At 59.9% G+C, this 20,949-nt stretch overlaps 1 protein-coding gene across 2 annotated transcripts in view; it reads right to left on the minus strand.

Annotated features, from left to right (window-relative positions):
- The window catches only part of LMOD1 (leiomodin 1), a 21,118-nt gene extending 241 nt beyond the window's left edge, over window positions 1–20,877 (minus strand). Inside the window, exons 1-4 of one of the 2 annotated variants that reach the window (XM_051808741.1) lie at window positions 20,827–20,877; window positions 16,926–17,186; window positions 1,579–3,129; window positions 1–379 (exon numbers count right to left, since the gene is read on the minus strand). The exon at window positions 1–379 is cut by the window's left edge and continues 241 nt beyond it. In XM_051808741.1, coding sequence (XP_051664701.1) covers window positions 353–379; window positions 1,579–3,129; window positions 16,926–17,177 — 1,830 coding nt within the window. In that variant the 5' untranslated portion in view covers window positions 17,178–17,186; window positions 20,827–20,877 and the 3' untranslated portion in view covers window positions 1–352. Of the gene's footprint in view, window positions 380–1,578; window positions 3,130–16,925; window positions 17,187–20,816 lie in introns of both variants that reach the window. The other variant, XM_051808742.1, reaches the window with a different exon arrangement.
- Window positions 20,878–20,949: the final 72 nt, after the last annotated feature.

Here is a 20,949-nt window from a genome sequence, read left to right on the forward strand (position 1 = left end):
ACAGCACCCTGGGTGTCCCCTGTGCCCCCAAAGCCGGGGGTTCCCCCTGCTGGCCCCTTCGTGGAGGGTGCCAACCTTAGGGGGTGTTCCCTAAGGACCAGCCCTGCCCGTGGCATCTCTGGGTGCTGCTGGCAGAAGGAAGAGCCGGAAGGGCTTCCCAGCCGTCCCAAGAAATAAATACAACGTCCTGCGCCACGTCCCGCCGGGCCCGGCCCCGCCCGCGCGGCCCCGCGGGGTCCCCGCTCCCCCCGCCGTCACCGCAGGACCCCGAGGGCTCGCCGTGGGAACAGTCTGGAGGAGGGGGAGGGTCCGGGGGTCCCGCGGGGGCCGTGGGGGGACACCCCCCCCTCCCCTATTGCAGCAGCTTCGGCAGCTCCACCTGTGGGGAGGAGACCCCGTTACTGGGAGCACTGGGACGGGGGGAATGAGGGGATGGGCCCCTTCCTCCCGCGGCTCCGGGGACGTCCAGGGCAGGGGGAGGGGGGGACTGGGGGGAAATTCTTGCCTGGGAGGCTGGGGAGGCCCTGGGATGGATTTTCCAAAGGATGCACCATCCCTGGAAGTGTCCAAGGCCAGGTTGGATAAACTTGGAGCAAGCTGGGATAGTGGAAGGTGTCAGGGTGGGAACTGGATGAGCTTTGAGGTCCCTTCCAACCCAAACCATTCCAGGATTCCAGAAAACTTGGAGCAGAGTGGTTTGCCCTTGGAGCAGCTGGTACAGGTCACTGTTCCTAAAAGAGCTGGAGAGGGGCTTGGGACAAGGGATGGAGGGACAGGACACAGGGAATGGCTTCCCACTGCCAGAGGGCAGGGATAGATGGGATATTGGGGAGGAATTCTTCTCTGGGAGGGGCTGGGATGGAATTCCCAGAGAAGCCATGTCTGCCCCACCCCTGGAAGTGTCCAAGGCCAGGTTGGAGCAGCCTGGGATAGTGGAAAGTGTTGGAATTGGAACGGGACGGTCTTTAAGGTCCCTTCCCATCCAAACCATCCTGGGATTCCATGAGCTCCTTCCCTTGGCCACACTGGTTGTCCCTGCACTCCAGCCTGAGGACAGGGACACAAAACCCCGGGAGTGAGGGAGGTGTTCCAGGGCTCCCTGTTGGGTCAGCATTGGAGATGCAGCTTCTCCCACCTCCCACCCCAGGGCTGCGGCTCAGCTGGGTAGCAGGAGCTATGGATGGCTCCTTCCTGGTGCCCCAGCCCCTGGATCCTTGTGGATCCATGCCAGGAGCTCTGCCAAGGGATGGATCTGCCCCTTTGGTGCTCTGCAAAGGGTTGGATCTCCTCCTGCTGGATGCTCTGCCAAGGGATGGATCTCCTGATCCCATCTGGATCTGCTGGTCCCACCTGCCCTAAAAGGGATGCTAAAGGATTCCTTTGGCCCCCCCATGTCCTTGGCAAAGGGATGGATCCCCCTGCACAGGGGTTGGGACCTCTGTGCCCGTGTCTGGTTGGGACCACAGACCCCCCACTCTGGAGGACAACCCTCCCCTCTCCACTGCCCGAGTGACAACACCCACACCCTCACCCAGAGCCCACCCCCCAAAAACGGGCCCCTCCGGAGCCCCCACTTGCCTTCTTGAGCTGTTTGAGGTTGCTGGAGCGAATGGCTGCCAGGAGCTGGTCCCGCGAGTTCTTCTCCTGCGCCGGCAGCGCCCGGTCCCCCAACTTCCTCTGGGTGGCTGGGGACAGCGAGTTCCGCAGGTTCTCGTTGATCAGGGGTGGGGCGAGCGGAGGGGGTGGCGGGGGCGGCGCCGCGGGGGCCCCCCCTGCCTTGGGGGAGCTCTTGGGGGAGGCCTTGGGCGACGGCTGCGGGGACGCCTTGGGGGACCCCTTGGGCGGCGCCCCGGCCTTGGGCACCTGCAGCAGGTCCTTCTTCTCGCCCCTCTCCTGCGCCAGCTTCTGCTCCTGCAGGCGCCGCTGCCGCTGCCGGTCCATGTTGCGGCTCAGCAGGTTGGTGACGGTCATGCGCGGCCCGGCCAGCTCGAAGTGGTAGCCCAGCTTGAGCAGGGTGGTGTTCTCCTTGAGCAGCTTGGCGATCTCCATCTCAGTCTTGCCGCCGCAGATGTGCCGCTGGTTGTGGAAGCGCAGCTCGGTCAGGGTGTCGTTCTGCAGCAGTGCTCGGAAGATGGCCAGGATGCCCTTGCCCGTGATGTGGTTGGAGTCCAGGTTGATGCTGGTCAGCACCTTGTTGGACTTGAGCATGATGGAGATGGCGAAGGCCACGTGGTCGTCAGCACGGGTGTTGGCCAGGGCGAACACCTTGACCACGGTGTTGAACTCCAGGGCCTCGGTGAAGCGCACCAGGGTCTCGTTGTTGATGCAGTCGGAGTTGTTGACGTTCACCTCGGTCACCTCGGCGTCGTTGTTCTTCACCTTCTCGATGAGCTCGTCGAAGATGCTCGAGGCCTCGTCGTCCTTGGGCGGTTCTGCGGCTTTGGGGGGTCCCGCCTTGCCCTCCCGCTTCTCCGCCACCGCCTTTTCTGCCTCTGCCCGGGGTTTCTCCTTCTCCTCCGCCCTAGCTGTTTTCCCAGCTGAACCCTTTTCCTCTTCTTTTTTGTCTTTGTCTTTCTCCCCTTCCCCTCCCGTGGCTTTCTCCACCTGTCCCTTTGGTTCTGAGCTCTTCTCCTCCTCCTTTTTGTCCTTCCCGGTGTCCTTCTTGGATGCTGAAACCTTTTCTTCCTTTTTGTCCTTCCCTGTATCCTTTGCTGCTGAGCCCTTCTCTTCCTCCTTTTTCTCCTTCCCTGCATCCTTATTCTTTACATATGAGCCCTTCTCCTCCTTTTTATCCTTCCCTGCCTCCTTCTTCAACGTTGAGCTCTTCTCTTCCTCCTTGTGGTCCTTCCCCGTGTCCTTCTTCAGCACTGAGCTCTTCTCTTCCTCCTTCTTGTCCTTCCCCATCAGCTTTTTCTCCATGGCCTTCACTTTATCGTTCATGGCTTTGTTCTCTTTGCTCTTGGGCTCAGGCTCAGCTTTACCTTTGGGCTCTGTTTTCTGAACACTTTCCTCCTTTTTGGAGTCTTTGCCCACTTTGGGGTCTCGTTTCTGGGCCAGGTCTTTGGGGGGAGTTTCCTTTCCCTTTTCTTCTTCATTTTTGTCTCCTTTGCTCTCGCTCAGCCTGGTTTCCTAAAGAGGGAAGAACACCTCGGAGTTACAGAGACAGGAGTTTCCCACCCCGGTCTCACTGCCCCCAGGCCTGCCCCTCCATCCCACGGGAGCGTCCTGGAGCCTTGGGAAGCGGAAGGTTTGACGCAGCCAAGGCTCCAGGGAAGGGTTCCTCAGAGCCCCATGCAGCTCTCCAGGGCACCTCTGCTCTCCTGCTGCCTCCAGCCCCTTCCCAAAGGGCTCCAGAGCTCCAGAGCTGTGTCCCATGGGAACCCACTGAGCTGCAGGAGGCCCCTCCTGTCCCACCTCCCGTGAGTTCTCCTTGTTTGAATCCCCTTCCCAACCAGGGCTGGATTTAGTGCCCATCCCCCTGTGAGCCCCAGGTGCTTTCCCACCTTTCCCAAGCGGTTTCCAGCTGGATTCCCTGTGGGTTTGCCCAGTTTGGAGCCCAACACTCCCCACACCGGCCTGGCCACGTCTCAGGCAGGGGAGAAGCCACAGCCAGGGACACGGGTGACACTGCTGTCCCCAGCCCTGGGCTCCCCAAAATCAGCCCCCAGGTTATCACTGAGCAAAAAACCAAGGAAATGGGGACATGGAATTTCTTGCTTGTAATGCCTGAAGTTCTCCCAGCACAATCTGCTCCTGGTGTCCAAAGGCAGAGGAGGAGGGAAGGGCTGAGCTGGGAGGGTCTGGGAGAAGGGCAGAAGGAATTCCTGGTGATTTTTCCAAGTCCCTGACCCTTGGAATAGCCTGTCCTGGGCACAGCCAGCACCAGCAGCTCTGGGACACGGCAGGGAGACCTTGGAGCCCCTGGCAGGGCCTAAAGGGGCTCAGGAGAGCTGGAGAGGGACTGGGGACAAGGGATGGAGGGACAGGACACAGGGAATGGCTTCCCACTCCCAGAGGGCAGGGATAGATGGGATACTGGGAAGGAATTCTTGGATGGGAGGGTGGGGAGGGGCTGGAATGGATTTCTCAGAGGATGCCCCATCCTTGGAAGTGTCCAAGGCCAGGCTGGAGCAGCCTGGGATAGTGGGAGGTGTCCCTGCCCATGGCAGGGGTGGACTGGGATTTAAGGTTCCTTCCAAGCCAAACCAGTCTGGAATTCTGTGGGATGCCCCCACTCCCCCGGAGAAAAGCCAGTGCTCCCAACAGGTCCCTGAAGGCAGAGGAATCCCTGACATCCCTGGGATCAAAGCTGCTGCACAGAGAAGGATCTCACCGTAAATTGCAGTTTAACCCCTTCCCTGCTCCCCAACCCGGGAACACACCGGCCCTGCCCCTCCCCCAGGCCTGCAGGATCCTGGGATTCCCGGGAAAGGAGGAGAGGCAGGTGATCCCTCCCTGGACCCTCTCGGGGGCAGGATAGCACTGTGGCTTCATCCAGGGCCTGGAACCCCCAAATCCAAGTCCAAACACCCCAGTGTGCAGCCGGGCTGGTGTCCTCCTCCTCCTCTTCCTCCTCCTCTTCTTCATCCTCCTCCTCCCCATCCCCATCCCAGGGCTCCACGGTGTCCATGCTGGGGCATCTCTGCCTTCCCAAAACCCGGCTCTGCTGGCCCTCAAGGCCTGGTTTTTGTGGAGAGAACAGGCTGGGCTGTGGCCAGGGCAGCCCTGGGCACTGTCTGTGCCTGGGGGATAAACAGATGCCACTGGGGAAGTGTTTGTTTAGTTAAGAGATTTCTTGGCTCCCCTGCAAGGACGGAACAGGCACCAGAGGGAACGTGCCAAACCCCCCCAGTCCAACCCCAGGGACAGGGATGGGGCTCCCAGGGATGTCCTGGGGGCTGCAGGAGCAGGGGATGCCACTGGGTGGGTCCTTCCCATCGAGACATTCCCAGAGCTGGGGTGGAACCTGCACCCTGGGGACAGTGCCCCACCCCCGGGCAGTGGGGACACTCCTTCCCCCTGCCCCGGGACCCCAGGCCGGGCTGTGCCCTCTCCGCGGCCATCCCTGCCTGCTCCCGGCTGGAATATTTCCCCTGGATCTCTGGAAACCAGCGCCCTCCCGCTCCATCCCCGGTGCCACGGGCGCAGCTGGGAGGGAATGTTTTTCCCCGGCGGGTCAGACCTTCACAAATAAAGCCGAACACAAACAGGCCGGGCCGGGCCGATGAATCACCCGGGTTGGGTGACCCCAAATGCCCCCCGGCCCTTCCCAGCCCTCCCCGGCCCTCTGCGGCTCTGAAGCCCTCAAAGCCTCAAACCTCCCGATGTTCCCTTAAAAGGCAAAGGAGACTCGGGAACTTCTCGTCTGGAATCCGAAGGCTCCGAGCGGGGCGGGGATGGGGATGGGGATAGAGCCGGGAATGGGGATGGAGCGGTGGGAGAAGAGGGGGGTGTCTTGGATCTGCCCTGAATTACACTCGGCTCATTTTAGGGTGGAAAAGGGAAGGGAAGGGAAGGGAAGGGAAGGGAAGGGAAGGGAAGGGAAGGGAAGGGAAGGGAAGGGAAGGGAAGGGAAGGGAAGGGAAGGGAAGGGAAGGGAAGGGAAGGGAAGGGAAGGGAAGGGAAGGGAAGGGAAGGGAAGGGAAGGGAAGGGAAGGGAAGGGAAGGGAAGGGAAGGGAAGGGAAGGGAAGGGAAGGGAAGGGAAGGGAAGGGAAGGGAAGGGAAGGGAAGGGAAGGGAAGGGAAGGGAAGGGAAGGGAAGGGAAGGGAAGGGAAGGCCATGGAGATGCTCCAAAGGCTGGAGACCCTCTGCTCTGGAGCCAGGCTGGGAGAGCTGGGAATGTTCCCCTGGAGAAGAAAAGGCTCCAGGGACACCTTGGAACCCCTTCCATGGCCTAAAGGGGCTCTAGGAGAGCTGGAAAGGGACTGGGGACAAGGGATGGAGGGACAGGACACAGGGAATGGCTTCCCACTGCCAGAGAGCAGGGATAGATGGGATATTGGGAAGGAACTCTTGGATGGGAGGGTGGGGAGGGGCTGGAATCAGTTTCCCAGAGGATGCCCCATCCCTGGAAGGGTCCAAGACCAGGTTGGACGGGGCTTGGAGCAGCCTGGGATAGTGAGAGGTGTCCCTGCCTGGGGCAGGGGTGGGACTGGATGGGATTTGAGGTCCCTTCACCCCAAACCATTCCAGGATTCCATGAGGAGTCCTGGAGGCTCCTTCCTGAGGTCCCTGCTGGGGACACGGGTGGAACTGCCCCCCAGGGAGGAGAAGGGGGTGTCAGCAGAACATCCCAGAACCCCTCGACCTGCAGTCCTGGCAGTGACTCCATCTCCAGTGTCATGGGATCACTGAGGTTGGAAAAGCCCTCCCAGCCCATGGATCCCCCTGTTCCCAATCCCTACCCTGTCCCCCAGCCCAGAGCACTGAGTGCCACGTCCAGGCCTTCCTTCCAGGGGTGGGGACTCCAAACCCCCCTGGGCAGCCCCTTCCCGTGCTTTACAGCCCTTTCCAGGCAGGAATTTCCCCAGTATCCAACCTGACCCTCCCTGGCTCAGCCTGAGGCCGTTCCCTCTCCTCCTGTCCCTTGTTCCCTGGGAGCAGAACCTGACCCCCCCCCCCCGCCCTCCCCCCTCCCCCGTCAGGGAATTCTGGAGGGAGAAGGTTCCTCCTGATCCTCCTTTTCCCAGGTTGAGCCCCTCCAGCTCCCTCAGGGCTTCTCCAGCCCCTTCTCAGCTCCCTTCCCGGCCCTGGACACACTTCCAGTGGCCTCTGGAAGACGAGGGTGGGACTTCACCTCCCAGCTGTGGGACTTCACCTCCCAGCTGTGGGACTTCCCCTTCCAGCTGTGGGACATCCCCTTGGGATGGATCCCCAGGGAGCACCAGGGGGGAAAACTGAGCCAGGATCAGCCTCATCCCGACCCCCAGCTGGGAAATCTGGGCTCACCTCCAAGGAGGGGATTTCTGACCATGCCTGGAGCCACCAGAGCCCAGGACCCTTCCCTGGGACCCTCTGCCTCCCTCCTCTCCAGCACATTCCCATGTTGGCCACTTGGCATGTGGATGTGGCCACCAACAGACACCCTGTGCTCCCTGCAGAGCAACCAGAGTCCCCCCGGGGCTGCAGGGTGGAGACAACCCCTAGCCGAAGGCTCATCCCTCTCTCCCAAGCTCTGCTGGGATAACAAATCCCTCCTGCAGCCAAGGGGACATTCCCAGCTCATCCCTCGGCAGGACTGGGCTGGGACAGCAGGTCCCACTCGGATCCCGGGGGGATTGGAGTGGGAGAGCAGGGGAGGGGGTAGGTCCAGGAGGGGGGGGAGAGCTCACCCAAATCTGGGGATCAGAGGGGGTTCCCAGCCCAGACTGGCGAGGGAAGGAAGTGGGTTGGGGTTGGGAACAGTTCTGCATCTCTGCCTGTCTGGGTCACTGCCCAGGAGGTTCAGCCCACCCTCCAAGAGTGTCCTCAGAATCTCCAGAGCCACCACGAGGCTCAAACTCACAGCTCCAACCTTGGCCATCACCCTCCAGAGTCACCTCCCTCCTGCTGCACTCCAGGGACCCCCAGGGCCTCTCTGTCCTCCCCCCAAGCCCCCGAGAGAGGCAGCAGCACCCCCCCCCCCCCCCAGCGGGACCCCAGGGTTGGGAACAAGCCACAGGGGAGCTCCCGGGGACAGGAATGTCCCCCAGGGCTGTCTCACCCCCCCGAGGTGCCCCGGGGGGGGGGGGGTTGCAGGTTGTTTGGGGTCCCTGGGGGTGGTTCCCACTCCTGTTCCGCTCCAGCCATAGCAGAGGGGGGTTAAAAATCAATTCACATCCAAACAAACCACCCGAGCTGCTCCTTCCCTGCGTCCCTCGTCCAGCTGGGAGGAACTCAGGGACAACTTGGAGCCAAGGACATTCCAGGAAAGAATTGCATGTCCTTGACCGAGTCTCGGGAGCTGCTGGACCTGCAACGTCAGAGACCACCAGGAGTGGGTCCCTGAAATCCTGCTGAGCCTGGCAAGGACAGGGATGGGGACTCCTGCCCTTGAGCTGGGGACAGACAGACCCCTCGGGGGCATCCTGAGAGCCCCCTCCCACCTTGCAGTGTCCCCCCTATTCCCAGGCAGCCAAGGGGGTCTCCCGTGGCACTTTTGGGTTCCTGGGGCATGGAGGAAGGGTTGCAGGAGCTCTGGGACACGCAGACCGTGCTCCAGGGGGATGTAAACAGTTCCCTGCCCTGCCAGAATTCGTGGTGTTTTAACGAGGAACTCAGTTTTTCCCCTTCCCTTCTGCCTGCTCAGACCTCCCTGACCCTAAAAGCTGTTCCCAGTGCTTTTCAGAGGTGCCCTTTCCAGGAGCAGAGCTGCTCCTCAGGGACTGGGCAGCTCCTGGGCCTCACTTGGGGCTTTTTTGGCTGAATTTGGGCCAATAACAAACGTCCTGACGGGGTTTCCTTTAATAGAAGAGCTCCAGCCCTTCCATGGGGACAGAGCTGTTTTCCAGGAAGCCTCAAAGCCACTGGATACTCTGGTAATGGAAACCTTTTCTCCTCAAACCAAACCTGGTGTGAGAAGCCGGGATTTTTCCCTCCTACCCGCTGGATTCCCAGCCCTGCTCCTGCAGTGAGTGTTCCCAAGGTGAGACCTTTTCCCCGGTCTCCTCCTCCCCAGCAGAGGCTGTGAAGGGCAGTGAACTCCAGGGATTCACACCCTGGACACCTCCAGGCTGCATTTCTGCCTGACACACATTTTGGGCAGCCCATAACGAGCATTCCATGGGTTTTTAGGGACAGGAGACCTGCCATTCAGCTCCAGTGAGCCTGAAATCCCATCCTGAAACCCCACCCTTAAATCCCATCCCCATCCTCTGTGTCACCAGAGATAGATGCTCAGGGAGCAGATCTTCCTGGGAATTCCTCCAGGAGCTCCACGAGCCTCCTGGGAATACATGGAAGCACCTGCAGGCCCTTGGTGGTGCAGGGATCCCATGGATCCCACCCAGCAGCCCCTGGGACAACACAGACACCCCTCCAGGGGCACCTGATGTGGGAGGAGCCCCTGCCTGGAAAACCAGAGCTGGTTTTGCTGGTTATTCCCTTAAATGTTTTATGGAAAACAGGAGCAGTGGCTCCTCAGGCTCTGGCATCCCAGGACGTGGGGAGGGGGAGCTGGATGTGCCAGGGGTCACTGACTCTGGATCCTGAAAATGGGGGGGTTTCCCTGGCAGGGAAGGGGCTCTCGGGGCTGTGCCAGGGCTGGTTCCTGTGCTGGGGTGTCCAAGAGGTGCTGTGGCGAAGGACTCCTGGGAGCCCTTGGGATAATCCAGGTGTGAATCCCGATCCAGCTGTGGTGTCTCAGCCCCGGGACCTGCTGGCACCTCTGCACGGATCCGCTGGATCATGGAATCACCGGGGTTGGAAAAGCCTTCTGAGATCGGATCCAACCCTCCCCCGGCCCTGCCAAAGCCACCATGGAGAAAATGTCCCCAAGTGCCACATCCACGTGGCTTTTGAGCACCTCCAGGGGTGGGGACTCCAACCCCCCTCCCCGGGCAGCCCCTTCCCGTGCTTTACAGCCCTTTCCAGGCAGGAATTTGCCCAGTATCCAACCTGACCCTCCCTGGCTCAGCCTGAGGCCGTTCTCTCTCCTCCTGTCCCTTGTTCCCTGGGAGCAGAGCCTGACCCCCCCCTGCTCCCCCCTCCTGTCAGGGAATTCCAGAGGAAGAAGGTCCCCCCTGATCCTCCTTTTCCCAGGATGAGCCCCCCCAGCTCCCTCAGGGCTTCTCCAGCCCCTTCCCAGCTCCCTTCCCGGCCCTGGACACGCTCCAGTCCCTCAGTGTCTTGTGAGGGGTCCAGAAGTGTCCCCTGGATGGGAGGTGTGACCCCAGTCCCTGCCCTGCTCCTGCCGGACCGTCCCTGGCTGCTCCCAGCTCTGGTTTGGGAGCCCCAATTCCTGCCTATTCCATCCCTGCCTCCCCCTCTGGGCAGAGGGAAGGCCAGAGCAGGACTCCTGTCCCCTGTGACTGTCCCCTGCCACCACCTCGCGCTCACAGTGACCCCCGACACCTCCTGCCCCTGGAGGGAGAGCTTCCCTCTCCTTTTTTCCCTCTCCCTTCCTCCCTCTCCATCCCGCCATGATTCCCACACGGAGAAGGGTGGGCTGGGTGAGGCCACTGGCTGATCCCAGTGTCCTGCTGGGATCCCCAGGACGGTTTTGGGCCCCCAGGGATGTCCCAAGGCTGCTGAAGAGGCTGAGAGGGAACAGATGCAGCTCTTCCCCCCCCCCCCATCTATTTATCAGCTCAACACAAACACACGTGAAGCCTCCTGGGCAGCTCAGCCCATAAAAGCCAAACCCTCCAAACATTTCCAGGGATTTATCTGCATCCCAGCTGTGCTTTCTGTAAATATAGAACTCGGACTTTTACTCCTTTTTTTCTCAGATGGACTGGAAATCCAGCTTTCCCCCCCCCCGCCCTCATTTGTGCCCTTAGATGGACTGAGGATCTCCCAGGCATGGAGTGCCTTTGGAGTCATCTCCCAGGCACTGGGAACACTCTGTGCTGCTCCTTGTCCTGCTCATGCGAGGAAAACATGGAAAACGTGGAAAACAAGGGTTCTGCCCCCCCGTGGCCTCACAAAAACCCTGCTCTGGCCAGGAGGGTCCCTCTCACACTGGTTTTCAGGAGCAGCTCAAACCTCTGGGTGTTGTCACCTCACTCTCTCCAGCTGTTGTCCACACAGTGGATCCCTCAGGGAGCTGCCATGGGATCATTCCTGCTTTTCTCTTCCCCTTGGAGGGTTGTTTTGTCATCCCTGGGGGGTCCCAGCTCCTGCTCCTGCTGTTCTCCCCTCTCCTGATGGGGTTGAGGTGTTCCCAGAAATGCCCAGGGAGCCCAGACAGACACAGCTTCCACTTCTGGGCAGCACCAGGTGACAGATAAAAGGGATCTCCTGGACGTCACAGGATCCTTGAGGTTAGAAAAGCCCTCCAAGGTCACCTTGGAGTCCCCCCCTGTTCCCAATCCCCAGCCCAGAGCACTGAGGGCCCCATCCAGGCCTTCCAGGGGTGGGGACTCCAAACCTCCCTGGGCAGCCTCTGCCAGGGTCTGACCACCTTTTCCATGAGGAAATTCCTCCCGATGTCCCACCTGACCCTCCCCTGGCACATTTGGGGCCATTCCCTTGTTCTGTCCCTGTTCCTGGGAGCAGATACCGACACTGTCCCCGTCCCCTCCTGCCTCTGGACAAACCACCCAGGACCTCCTGTGGGGACAAACAGGAACAACCCAACCCCTCTGGCTCCTTCCCAGAGCTGTGCCCAGTCTGGATATCCTGGATGTGATCCATTGGGGAATGCAGAGCCCAGCTCCATCCCCTCTGTGCCAGTGGAAGGACCCAAAGCTTTGCCCACTTCCCACCCCGGGACCCCTGGAGAGGCCCTGGAGGGATGTCCCCGTGTCACCCCCCCAGCACCCCCCTGGAGGGCAGGAGTTGGGCAGAGAGACGTGTCCTGGACTGTTCTTCCCTGAGAGGGGGGAATGGAATTCCCAGAGGATGCCCCATCCCTGGAAGTGTCCAAGGCCAGGCTGGATAAACTTGGAGTAGCCTGGGATAGTGGGAGGTGTCCCTACCCAGGGCAGGGCTGGGACTGGATGGGCTTTGAGGTCCCTCCAACCCAAACCATCCTGGCATTCCAGGATTCTGGAGCCAGGATGGGAGAGCTGGGAATGTTCCCCTGGAGAAGAGAAGGCTCCAGGAACACCTTGGAGCCCCTTCCAGGGCCTAAAGGGGCTCCAGGAGAACTGGAGAGGGACTGGGGACAAGGGATGGAGGGACAGGACACAGGGAATGGCTTCCCAGTGCCAGAGGGCAGGGATAGATGGGATATTCTTGGAAAGGAATTCTTGGCTGTGAGAGTGGTGAGGCTCTGGAATGGATTTCTCAGAGGACGCCCCATCCCTGGAAGTGTCCAAGGCCAGGTTGGAGCAGCCTGGGATAGTGGGAGGTGTCCCTGGGCATGGCAGGGGCTGGAAAGGGATGAGCTTTGAGGTCCCTCCAACCCAACCCATTCCAGGATCCTTTGGACTCATTCTCCAAGGTCCATTCCAACCACAGCAATTTCCTGACGAGGGAAAAGGGCCCAGCCCAGGACATGGTTCAAAGGAAGGCAAGAGCTGGGAACTGGGAACTCTTGGGAGGCAGCGGGAACAGTCCTGGGGTGTGGCCAGGCTGGGCTGGGAACACAAGAGCCGGGTTTAAGCAAACCTGAGTCAGGCCCAGCTTGGGGAGACGCCCCAGGAGCGACCCAAGCCCTGCACTCCCTGTTTGGGATCCCTGAGCCTGTCCCAGAGCTAAAGGCTTGGATTTCCCCCCATGTATCCATGGAAAGATGACAAGCTTTGGGCATTAATGAGGATTTAAAGACCGGGAATGTGAAGTGGAATTACTGCCGTTGGTTTTCCCAGGGTGTTGAAGGACTCCCTGGGGAGGATCTTCCCTCTCTATGCAGGGAATTCCAGGGCCTGGATTAAAACCCTCCTGGCCCAGGCCAAAAACCCCCATGAGTGAAAGGAAGGCAGGACTTTTCCCATGACATTCCCAAGGAGTTTGAAATCCTTCTCCATAGCAGCAAGACCCTCTGGGTCCAGCATCCCTCAAAAATGCTGGATTTGGATTAAATAATCCCCCTGAGGCCACTGGTGTTCCCTCTGCATCCAAACCAGGCCATGAGGAACCTGTCCAGCCTATGGATCCTGGGAACACGGGGATATTCCCAGGAGCCTGCAGGGAGAAGGATCCATGGATCTGGAGCAGGAGGGGCTGTTCCCTGCAGAGGAGGGAGCGGAATATCCCAGAGGAAGGGAAGTGTTGGAAGATCCCGGAGCCAGCTCAGCTCTTCCCATGGGGAGGGAGTTCAGCCTCCAGGACACAGAAATACAGGGACCATCCACACTGGGCACAACTTCCATGGCATCCAGTGACCCCTGTCCAGAGCCTTTCCCTCTGGGAAGCTGCTCCTGGATCCCATGGGAAGGGACGCCCCCAGTGGGAGGGTCCTGGCAGAAGGAGTGGGTTGGTGTCCCTGGAATGACCCCCCTCCCCCAGCAGGACGATGCTCCCTCACGGAATTCCTTGCATTTCCCAGCCATCCGTGCCTGGAATCAAATCCCAGCCGGCCCTGTTGGGAGGCAGGACTGGGAATTCTGGTGGGGTCAGGGCATCCTGGTGTCCTCTCCCTGCAGGGGAAGCTCAGGGGCTGTTTTTGGACAACACTCTCCAGAGGGATTTTGGGGGGTCCCGTGAAGGGCTGGGCTGGACTCGATGATCCCTGTGGGCCCCTTCCCACTCAGGATATTCCAGGATTCCACGAGGTGAGGGAAGGAGGCTCCATCCATTCCCAGGGAAGGTGGTGGTGCTGGAGAAGGGGGAGCACAGGGAGGGGCTCCATGTTTTGGGAGCCCCCTGGGCCCTGTGGGGATCCAAGGAGAGCCAAGGGCAGCAGCAGGTGGATTTTGTGGAATTCTTTGAGAAGGAAAAGCCTCCTGCAGTGGATTTGGCAACTTCCAAGGAGATACTGTCCACCAAACCACCTGGAATTTGTGGCTCATGTAAAGTTTGTGATCCTTCCCATGGGCTCTGCTCCTCAGAACCCTGGGAGGGTTCAGGGGTGACAAAATGCCACTGGGGAAGCTCATGGAATGATGGAATGGTTAGGGTTGGAAGGGACCTGAAGATCATTCCCTAAAGATCATCCTGGCAGGGACCTAAAGATCATTCCCTAAAGCCCATCCTGGCAGGACCCCCTTGGGATGGGGGTGTCTCCAGGGGGAATGTTTGCTCAAACAGGAGGGTTTTGTCACCAGGAGCAGGGGAAGGACGGGACAGAACCTGGTCAGACCCCCCCAGGCTCCTCTCCTGTCCCAGCTCAGCCCCCAGGGAGCCCCTTCCCACGGCAGCTTTCCCTCCTCCGGAGGGAAATCCCAGGAATGATGTGAAGATTTCAAGGGACAGCAGGTCAGTTGTGCCCCAGGTAAATCACCCAGTGGTTAATCCTGGAATCCCAGGATGGTTTGGGTGGGAAGGACCTTCAATCCCATCCCATCCCACCCCTGCCCCAGGCAGGGACACCTCCCACTATCCCAGGCTGCTCCATCCTGACCTTGGACACTTCCAGGGATGGGGCATCCTCTGGGAAATCCATTCCAGGGCCTCCCCACCCTCCCAGGGAAGAATTCCTTCCCAATATCCCATCTATCCCTGCCCTCTGGTCCTTTAATGCCACCATTCCCACTTCCCAGGGTGTTCCCAATCCCAGTTCCTCTCTCTCAATGCCTTTGCCTGTGACAGAAAAGAGCCACCAACTCCCAGAAATCCCCTCTTCCCTTATCTCCCGGGGAACACTCCTTCAGCTCCAGCTCCTGGGACACCTAGAGCTCCCCTCCCAGAGCTCCCTGGGCACTTCCAGAGGAAAGGAACCAGCCCAGGCTCCCCCTTGAGCTGGTTTTCCTTCCCCTCCCAATCCAAACTGGAGGAGGATGGATGGGGTCTCCAGGTCATTGAGGGGGTCTCTGGGGAAGTTTTGAAGGGTCTTGGGGGATCCTGGGTTGTCCAGGGGGGGGAGTCTCTGGGTCATTGGGGGGGATCTTGGGGGGTCCTGGGGTGTCCCAGGGGTCTCCAGGTCATTGGGGAGCCACTGGGACTGTTTTGGGGTCTCCAGTGACCCCAGACCCCCGGCTGAGGTGGGAACCCCAACAACATGGGGGGTCTTGAGGGGCCCTGGGAGGGTCTCGGGGTCCCTGGAAGGGTTCTGGGGGTCTCCAGGTCATTTGAGGGGTGTTTGGGGTGGGTCAGGGGTCCCCAGTGACCCCAGACTCGCCCCCATCTGGCAGCAGGGGCTGCCTCGCACGGGGAGAAATTCCCCTCCCGGAGTTCGATTTTGGGATCATTGCCGTGGGCTGCTGGCCCCGCCCCTGCATCCCGCGGGATCTGCCCGATCCCAGGGGCCGATCCCAGCTCCCGGCAGTGCCAGGAGTGGGATTTTTCCCTTCCCCTCCACGGGCTGCAGTTCTGCCCTTCCAGCCCCTCCCGCGCCTCGACCCTCAGCCTCGGCTTTGCCTTCCACGGCCTGGAGCTCCCGAGCTCAGGGAAAAGCTTTTCCAGGTGCCCTTCCCACCTTCCAGGCCCTGCACCCTCTGCTGGGTGTCCCTCCTGCCTGCGCCACCCCTTCCCACATCCCGAATACCCTCCCACAGCACTCTCGAGAATCTCCCAAATCGTGTTATGTTCTAACAGGCAATTTCCTCTTTTGTTCAAAAAAACCCCAACTTTCCTCCTTTCCTCCTGATCGTGAACACTTCCCTCTCCCAGTTCCCGGCCAACTCCTCATCTTCCAACCATTCCAAGGGAAACAAGGAGCACGGGTAATGCCAAAACAAAGTGTCCCCCACCCGAAAAAGCGGCTTTTCCAGAGCCATTCCTCAGGATCGGCTGCGAACCAGTGCCCTCACTGGGGTAACTGGGGTTATCCTCGCTGAGGAGAACTGGGGCCACACCACAGTGCTCCCCTCCCCAGCATCTCCTGCGGCACCTGCACTTCCCCACCGGGAAATCTTCCCGGGAATCAATCCCAGTCGGTGCCGGGAGGGACGGGGCTCTGCGTGTCCCCGGCCCACGCCAGGAGCCGCATTTGGAAGGAGGCGGCTGTTCCTTGTCCTGGAGCCACGGGAACATCCCAGGCATCCCGGGACCAGGCTGGGGGAGCTGCTTAACCCCTTCCCGAACCTCCAGCTATTCCTCTTGCGGCGGGAATTTCCATTCCCCACATTTCAGGGGGAGAAGGGTCGCTCCAAGCCGTGCTCAGGAGAGGAGCCTCCTCTGTAAACTCCAGAAAGACCAGGGAAGAGCCGTTTCCAAGCGATCCCGGGGCAATTCCAGCTCAGCTAACCAGCTGGAAGACCTGGGTGGCCTGGAACAGATCTGGAATTAAAGGGGGATCCACAAAATCCTTGGATCTGCTTGTGCTGCCGACACCTCTCAGCCCCAAATCCCAGCTGGGATACGAAACCTGCCCGAGAGCACCCGGATAAAGAGCTGGAAAGTCACAGCCTTTCCCCCCCTGGCTCAGCCATGGAAAACTAGGGAAACCAGCTGCTTCCCAGGCTCCCACGCACGATCACATCCCAAATATTCTTAGTGCAGAGGTGAAGGAATGTGCCAGGGAGTGGGATTGGATCCCACTGAGGAGGCACAACAGGAGCAGAGGGACTGGCACGAAGCTCTCCAGCTCCAAACAAGCTCCTGAGGGATTTGACCAGCGCAGGAAAGGAGACAAATGGGCCCAAATCCAAATTAAAGGATGGATTTGAAGCGAACAATAACCGGGAAACAAACGGTTTGGGGCCAAACCTGCTCCTTGATTCCCAGAAACTTTTTATTCCACAAGAACCAGGGGTTGTTGGAGCTTTTGCACGAGGAGAACTGGAAGGACCGAGAGGTCAGTGGTGTCCAAAGGGGGGAAAAGAGGGAAAAATGCAGCCCACGGGATCGCTGTCCCTGCACGTCCCGGGAATCCCATCTCCATTCCCATCCCATCTCCATCCCCAGCCCTGCCCAGAGATGTCAGAACAGGGACAGCAAGAAAATCCCTGGACACCAGCACAGCTTTGGCTTTGCAAGGAGCACCAGGATTATAGGGGAGCACCAGGATTTTACAGGAACACCAGGATTTAGGGGAACGCCAGGATTTCAGGGGAATACCAGGATTTCAGGGACACCCTGTCCCCTCTGGGATGCCTGGACCAACCCCCCTAGTCCCTCGGTGACAGCAGCTCCTCCCCAGCACAGCCTTTCCTGGGATTTGTGTTCCCCACCTCCTCTCTCCCTCAGCCCGGGGGGGTTCCAGGTGTGTCCCCCCTTTCCCAGAGGGATTGTGACTTACATCCACGGCCTGCTCCCTGCGCAGGACCCTCCTGGGCTCCCTGCCGTGGTGGTTCAGCTCCGGGTCGCAGTTCTGGGGGCCGGGGGAGGAGTTTTCCGCTTGGTTCTTCTCGGCGGGGCCGCTCCCCTCGGTGTCCACCACATCCAGCTCCTTCTCCAGCTCCTCCATCTCCTCCGGGGACAGCGTGGACAGCAGGTTGTCGATGTCCGGGTCCTCACTGACCTGGCGCCGGTACTTGGCCACCTTGGACATCTTGGCCCTCTGGCGAGACACGGTGGCGGTTTTGGGGTTCCCGAGGCAGGAGAGAAAAAATCAGAAGCCGAAGCTCCCGAAGCTGCTTCCCGGGGGGGCAGCAGGTGCTCAAGTGTTAAATCCCGGCAGCTCTCCCTGGTTTTCCAGAGGGGACAACCCGGGGCTGGCCAATGCCGGGGGCCGGCGGCAGTTCGGGAGCCGGGAAGCCAATGGAGCGGGCGGGAGGCGGGGAAGGGGGGAGCGGGGGAGCCTGAAACCCGAGGACATTCCAGGGAAGCGGCCAGAGCCGCATGCCCAAATTTAGTGCCGAGCATTTCGCCTTTTAAAGGCAATGGGCCAACCCGGGGGAAAACAGGGAAAAACGCGCCGCGGGCAGGAGCAGGATGGGGGGAGCAGCCCGCGCCAGGGGGGCTTCCAAAGCGGGCAGGGTGGCTACCGAGTGCTGGGGACATGCTCTGCTGGGACAGGGACAGCTCCTGCCGGGATGGGACACAGAGCAGCCGCTCCAGAGCGAGTTTTCCTCTCTATCCCTCTGTGCCACTAACACACAGATTTTTGGGAATGAGGGGGAGGTGGTGATGCTGGGGCAGACTGGTTTTCTTGGGAAGGATGGAGGCACTGGAAGCGAGCGCTCCTGCTGGATCTGACCCCGACACCATCTCTGGGCTGGGCTTTACCAGAGCTCCTGCAATTCCCAAACCTCTGCTGGATCTGACCCTGGAACCATCACTTGGTTTGTATTTTATCAGAGCTCCTGCAATTCCCAAAGCTCTGCAGGATCTGACCTGACACCATTCCTGGGTTGATTTATCAGAGCTCCTGCAATTCCCAAACCTCTGCAGGGTCTGACCAAACACCATCCCTGGGCTGGGCTCCATCAGAGCTCCTGCAATTCCCAAAGCTCTGCAGGACTGCTCCTGCAGCTCCCCTTCCTCCCATCCTGCCCTTGCCAAGCCTTAAGACCTCCCTCCTTCTGCACAGCCCCAATTCCTGCTCCTGCTCTAGGCAGTGCCCTCAGCCTGGGCTTTGCCCTGTGGCACCGACTTTCCATCTCCCTAATCCATAGGGAAGCTCCCCTGACCCTGGGAGTTCTCCCAGACTCTGATTTTCCAGGCAGCTTTTCCACCATCCACTATCCTGCCATTTCATCCCTGTTTCCTTCATCCTTTATCACTCTCCTGAGGTTTCCTGCTCCCAGGCCTCTCCCTGCTCATCCAGGCAAGGAGCCCTTTGGTCTTCCTGGGTAAAAAAGCTCTCCTAAGATTTTCCCGCCCCTCTCTGCCCGTGCCCCTGTCCCAGATCCCCCCCCCCCAAGCACAGTCAGTGAGGGCTCCAGGTGATTCTCCAACCCAGACATTCCCCATCCTGACTGGAAATGCAGATTCCTGGTGCATTCCAGGCTTTTCTTTATCTCCAGCCACGGCTCCTGCTCATTCCCTTCCTGTGATTCACCAGCAGGGCTGAGATTTTTTCCAGATTGGAGAAGGAACTGTTGGCTCTGGTTTCCAAGTGCACAACCCTAAACATTGTCCTCTTGGATCCCATCCCACCTCATCCCAGCGTTCCTGTCTCCCTGATCCCACAACCCTCATCTTGGAGCTCATTTGCATCAGGAGGGACAAGGCCAGTCCCTTCCCCTTCTGGTCCCATGGAGTCCTGGTTTGGGTTGGAGGGACCTCAAAGCTCATCCAGTCCCAGCCCTGCCATGGGCAGGGACACCTCCCACTATCCCAGGCTGCTCCAACTTTATCCAACCTGGCCTTGGACACTTCCAGGGATGGGGCATCCTCTGGGAAACTGATTCCAGAGCCTCTCCACCCTCCCAGGGAAGAATTCCTTCCCAATATCCCATCTGACCCTCCCTGTGGCAGTGGGAAGCCATTCCCTGTGTCCCGGCACAGTTCCTGATGGAGAGTCCCTGACCAGCTCCCTTGGCTCTTCTCCCCCGACCCTTCCATGGCTGTGCCGGGGCTGAGGGCAGCGGAACCCCCAGGAATGGGACATTTGGGGGCCATTTGGTGCCTTCTTTGCCGGAAGGAGCCAAAGGAGTCTCCAAACCCCCCTCCCTGGAGCTCTCTGTGGTCCTGCCCGGTCCCTTCCCAGCACACACGGAAAGTCTGGGAGAGAACCTGGACTTACAGGTGCTGGGATGGACAAGGGCTGCAGCAAGGAGTCACCTCCCTGAGGAGGGCTGGGCCAGTGTGGGAACTCTTGGAGAGTCATGGAATTATTGAGGCTGGAACCCCCCCCCAAGACCACTGAGCCCAACCATCAACCCACCCCCACCACTAAAACTGTCCCCAAGTGCCACAGCCACACATTTTTTTGGACACTCCCAGGGATGGGGACTCCAACCCCCCCTGGGCAGCCACTTCCAATGCCTGAGCGCCCTTTCCATGCTGGAATTTCTCCAATATCCACCTGACCCTCCCTGGCTCAGCCTGAGGCCGTTCCCTCTCCTCCTGTCCCTTGTTCCCTGGGAGTAGAGCCCGACCCCCCACCGCTCCCCTCTCCTGTCAGGGAATTCCGGAGGGAGAAGGTCCCCCCTGAGCCTCCTTTTCCCAGGATGAGCCCCCCCAGCTCCCTCAGGGCTTCTCCAGCCCCTTCCCAGCTCCCTCAGTTCTCCTGCTGCTCCAGCCCCTTCTCCAGCTCCGTCCCCTTCCCTGGACACGCTCCAGGCCTTCAGTGTCTCGTGAGGGGCCCAGAAGTGCTCCCGGGGTGGAGGTGTGACCCCAGCAGTGCCCAGCACTGGGGGTGAAGTCCCAGCACTTTCAGGAGAGTGGGAAGAGCTGCTCCCAAGGCTCCAGCGCTGGGAGAGGCCAAGATTTCCCACTTTTCCCATCTCCCCTCTGTGGTCAAGGCAGAAGCCAGAACAAGCTTTTCCAGTTAACCCCCAAAATTACGTCACCCCCCTGCCCCCACCTTAAATCAGGCCAAACACACCCCACCAGGGGCTGGGATGGAATTCCCAGAGAAGCTGTGGCTGCCCCAAACCTGGAAGTGTCCAAGACCAGGTTGGAGCAGCCTGGGATAGTGGGAGGTGTCCCTGCCCAGGGCAGGGTGGGACTGGGTAGGCTTTGAGGTCCCTCCAAGCCAAACCATTCCAGGATTCCATGATCTGAGCACTTCTGCAGCTCTGGGAGCTCCCTGGAGGCTGCTGGACAAATCCAAAGGGTTTGGAATGTAACCTTTCTGTTTTCATTTCGCTCCCGAAGAAATCTTAGGAGGTGCAGACACACCCTATGAGAAGGGAATATTCAACCTGGAAATCATCGTTCCTGAGAGGTAAAAGGGCAGCAGCATCTAGCTTGGATTAATTGGGATTAAATCCTTTCCTAGGAGGGTGAGGGGCTGGGATGGAATTCCCAGAGGATGCCCCATCCCTGGAAGTGTCCAAGGCCAGGCTGGACAAACTTGGAGCAACCTGGGCTAGTGGAAGGTGTCCCTGCCCATGGCAGGGCTCGGACTGGATGGGGTTTAAAGTCCCTCCCAACTCAAACCAGCCTGGAATTCTCTGACAGAGATATTTAGGATTTTCCACAGCCAAGCATTCCCACAGTTACCAACTGTGAGGGGCTGGGACGGAATTCCCAGAGGCTGCCCCATCCCTGGAAATGCCCAAGGCCAGGCTGGACAAACCTGGAGTAACCTGGCCGAGCGGGAGGTGTCGGTGCCCGAGGCAGGGCCGCGATTCAAGGACCGGCCCCGTCCCCTCCCTCCGCCCTCCCCTCACGCCGCCATTTCGGGGCCTGTCAATCAACGCTCAGGCCCC

Source organism: Manacus candei, unplaced genomic scaffold (assembly GCF_025592945.1).
Source record: "Manacus candei isolate 608988 ecotype Guabito, Panama unplaced genomic scaffold, ASM2559294v1 h1tg000073l, whole genome shotgun sequence".
NCBI lineage: Eukaryota > Metazoa > Chordata > Aves > Passeriformes > Pipridae > Manacus > Manacus candei.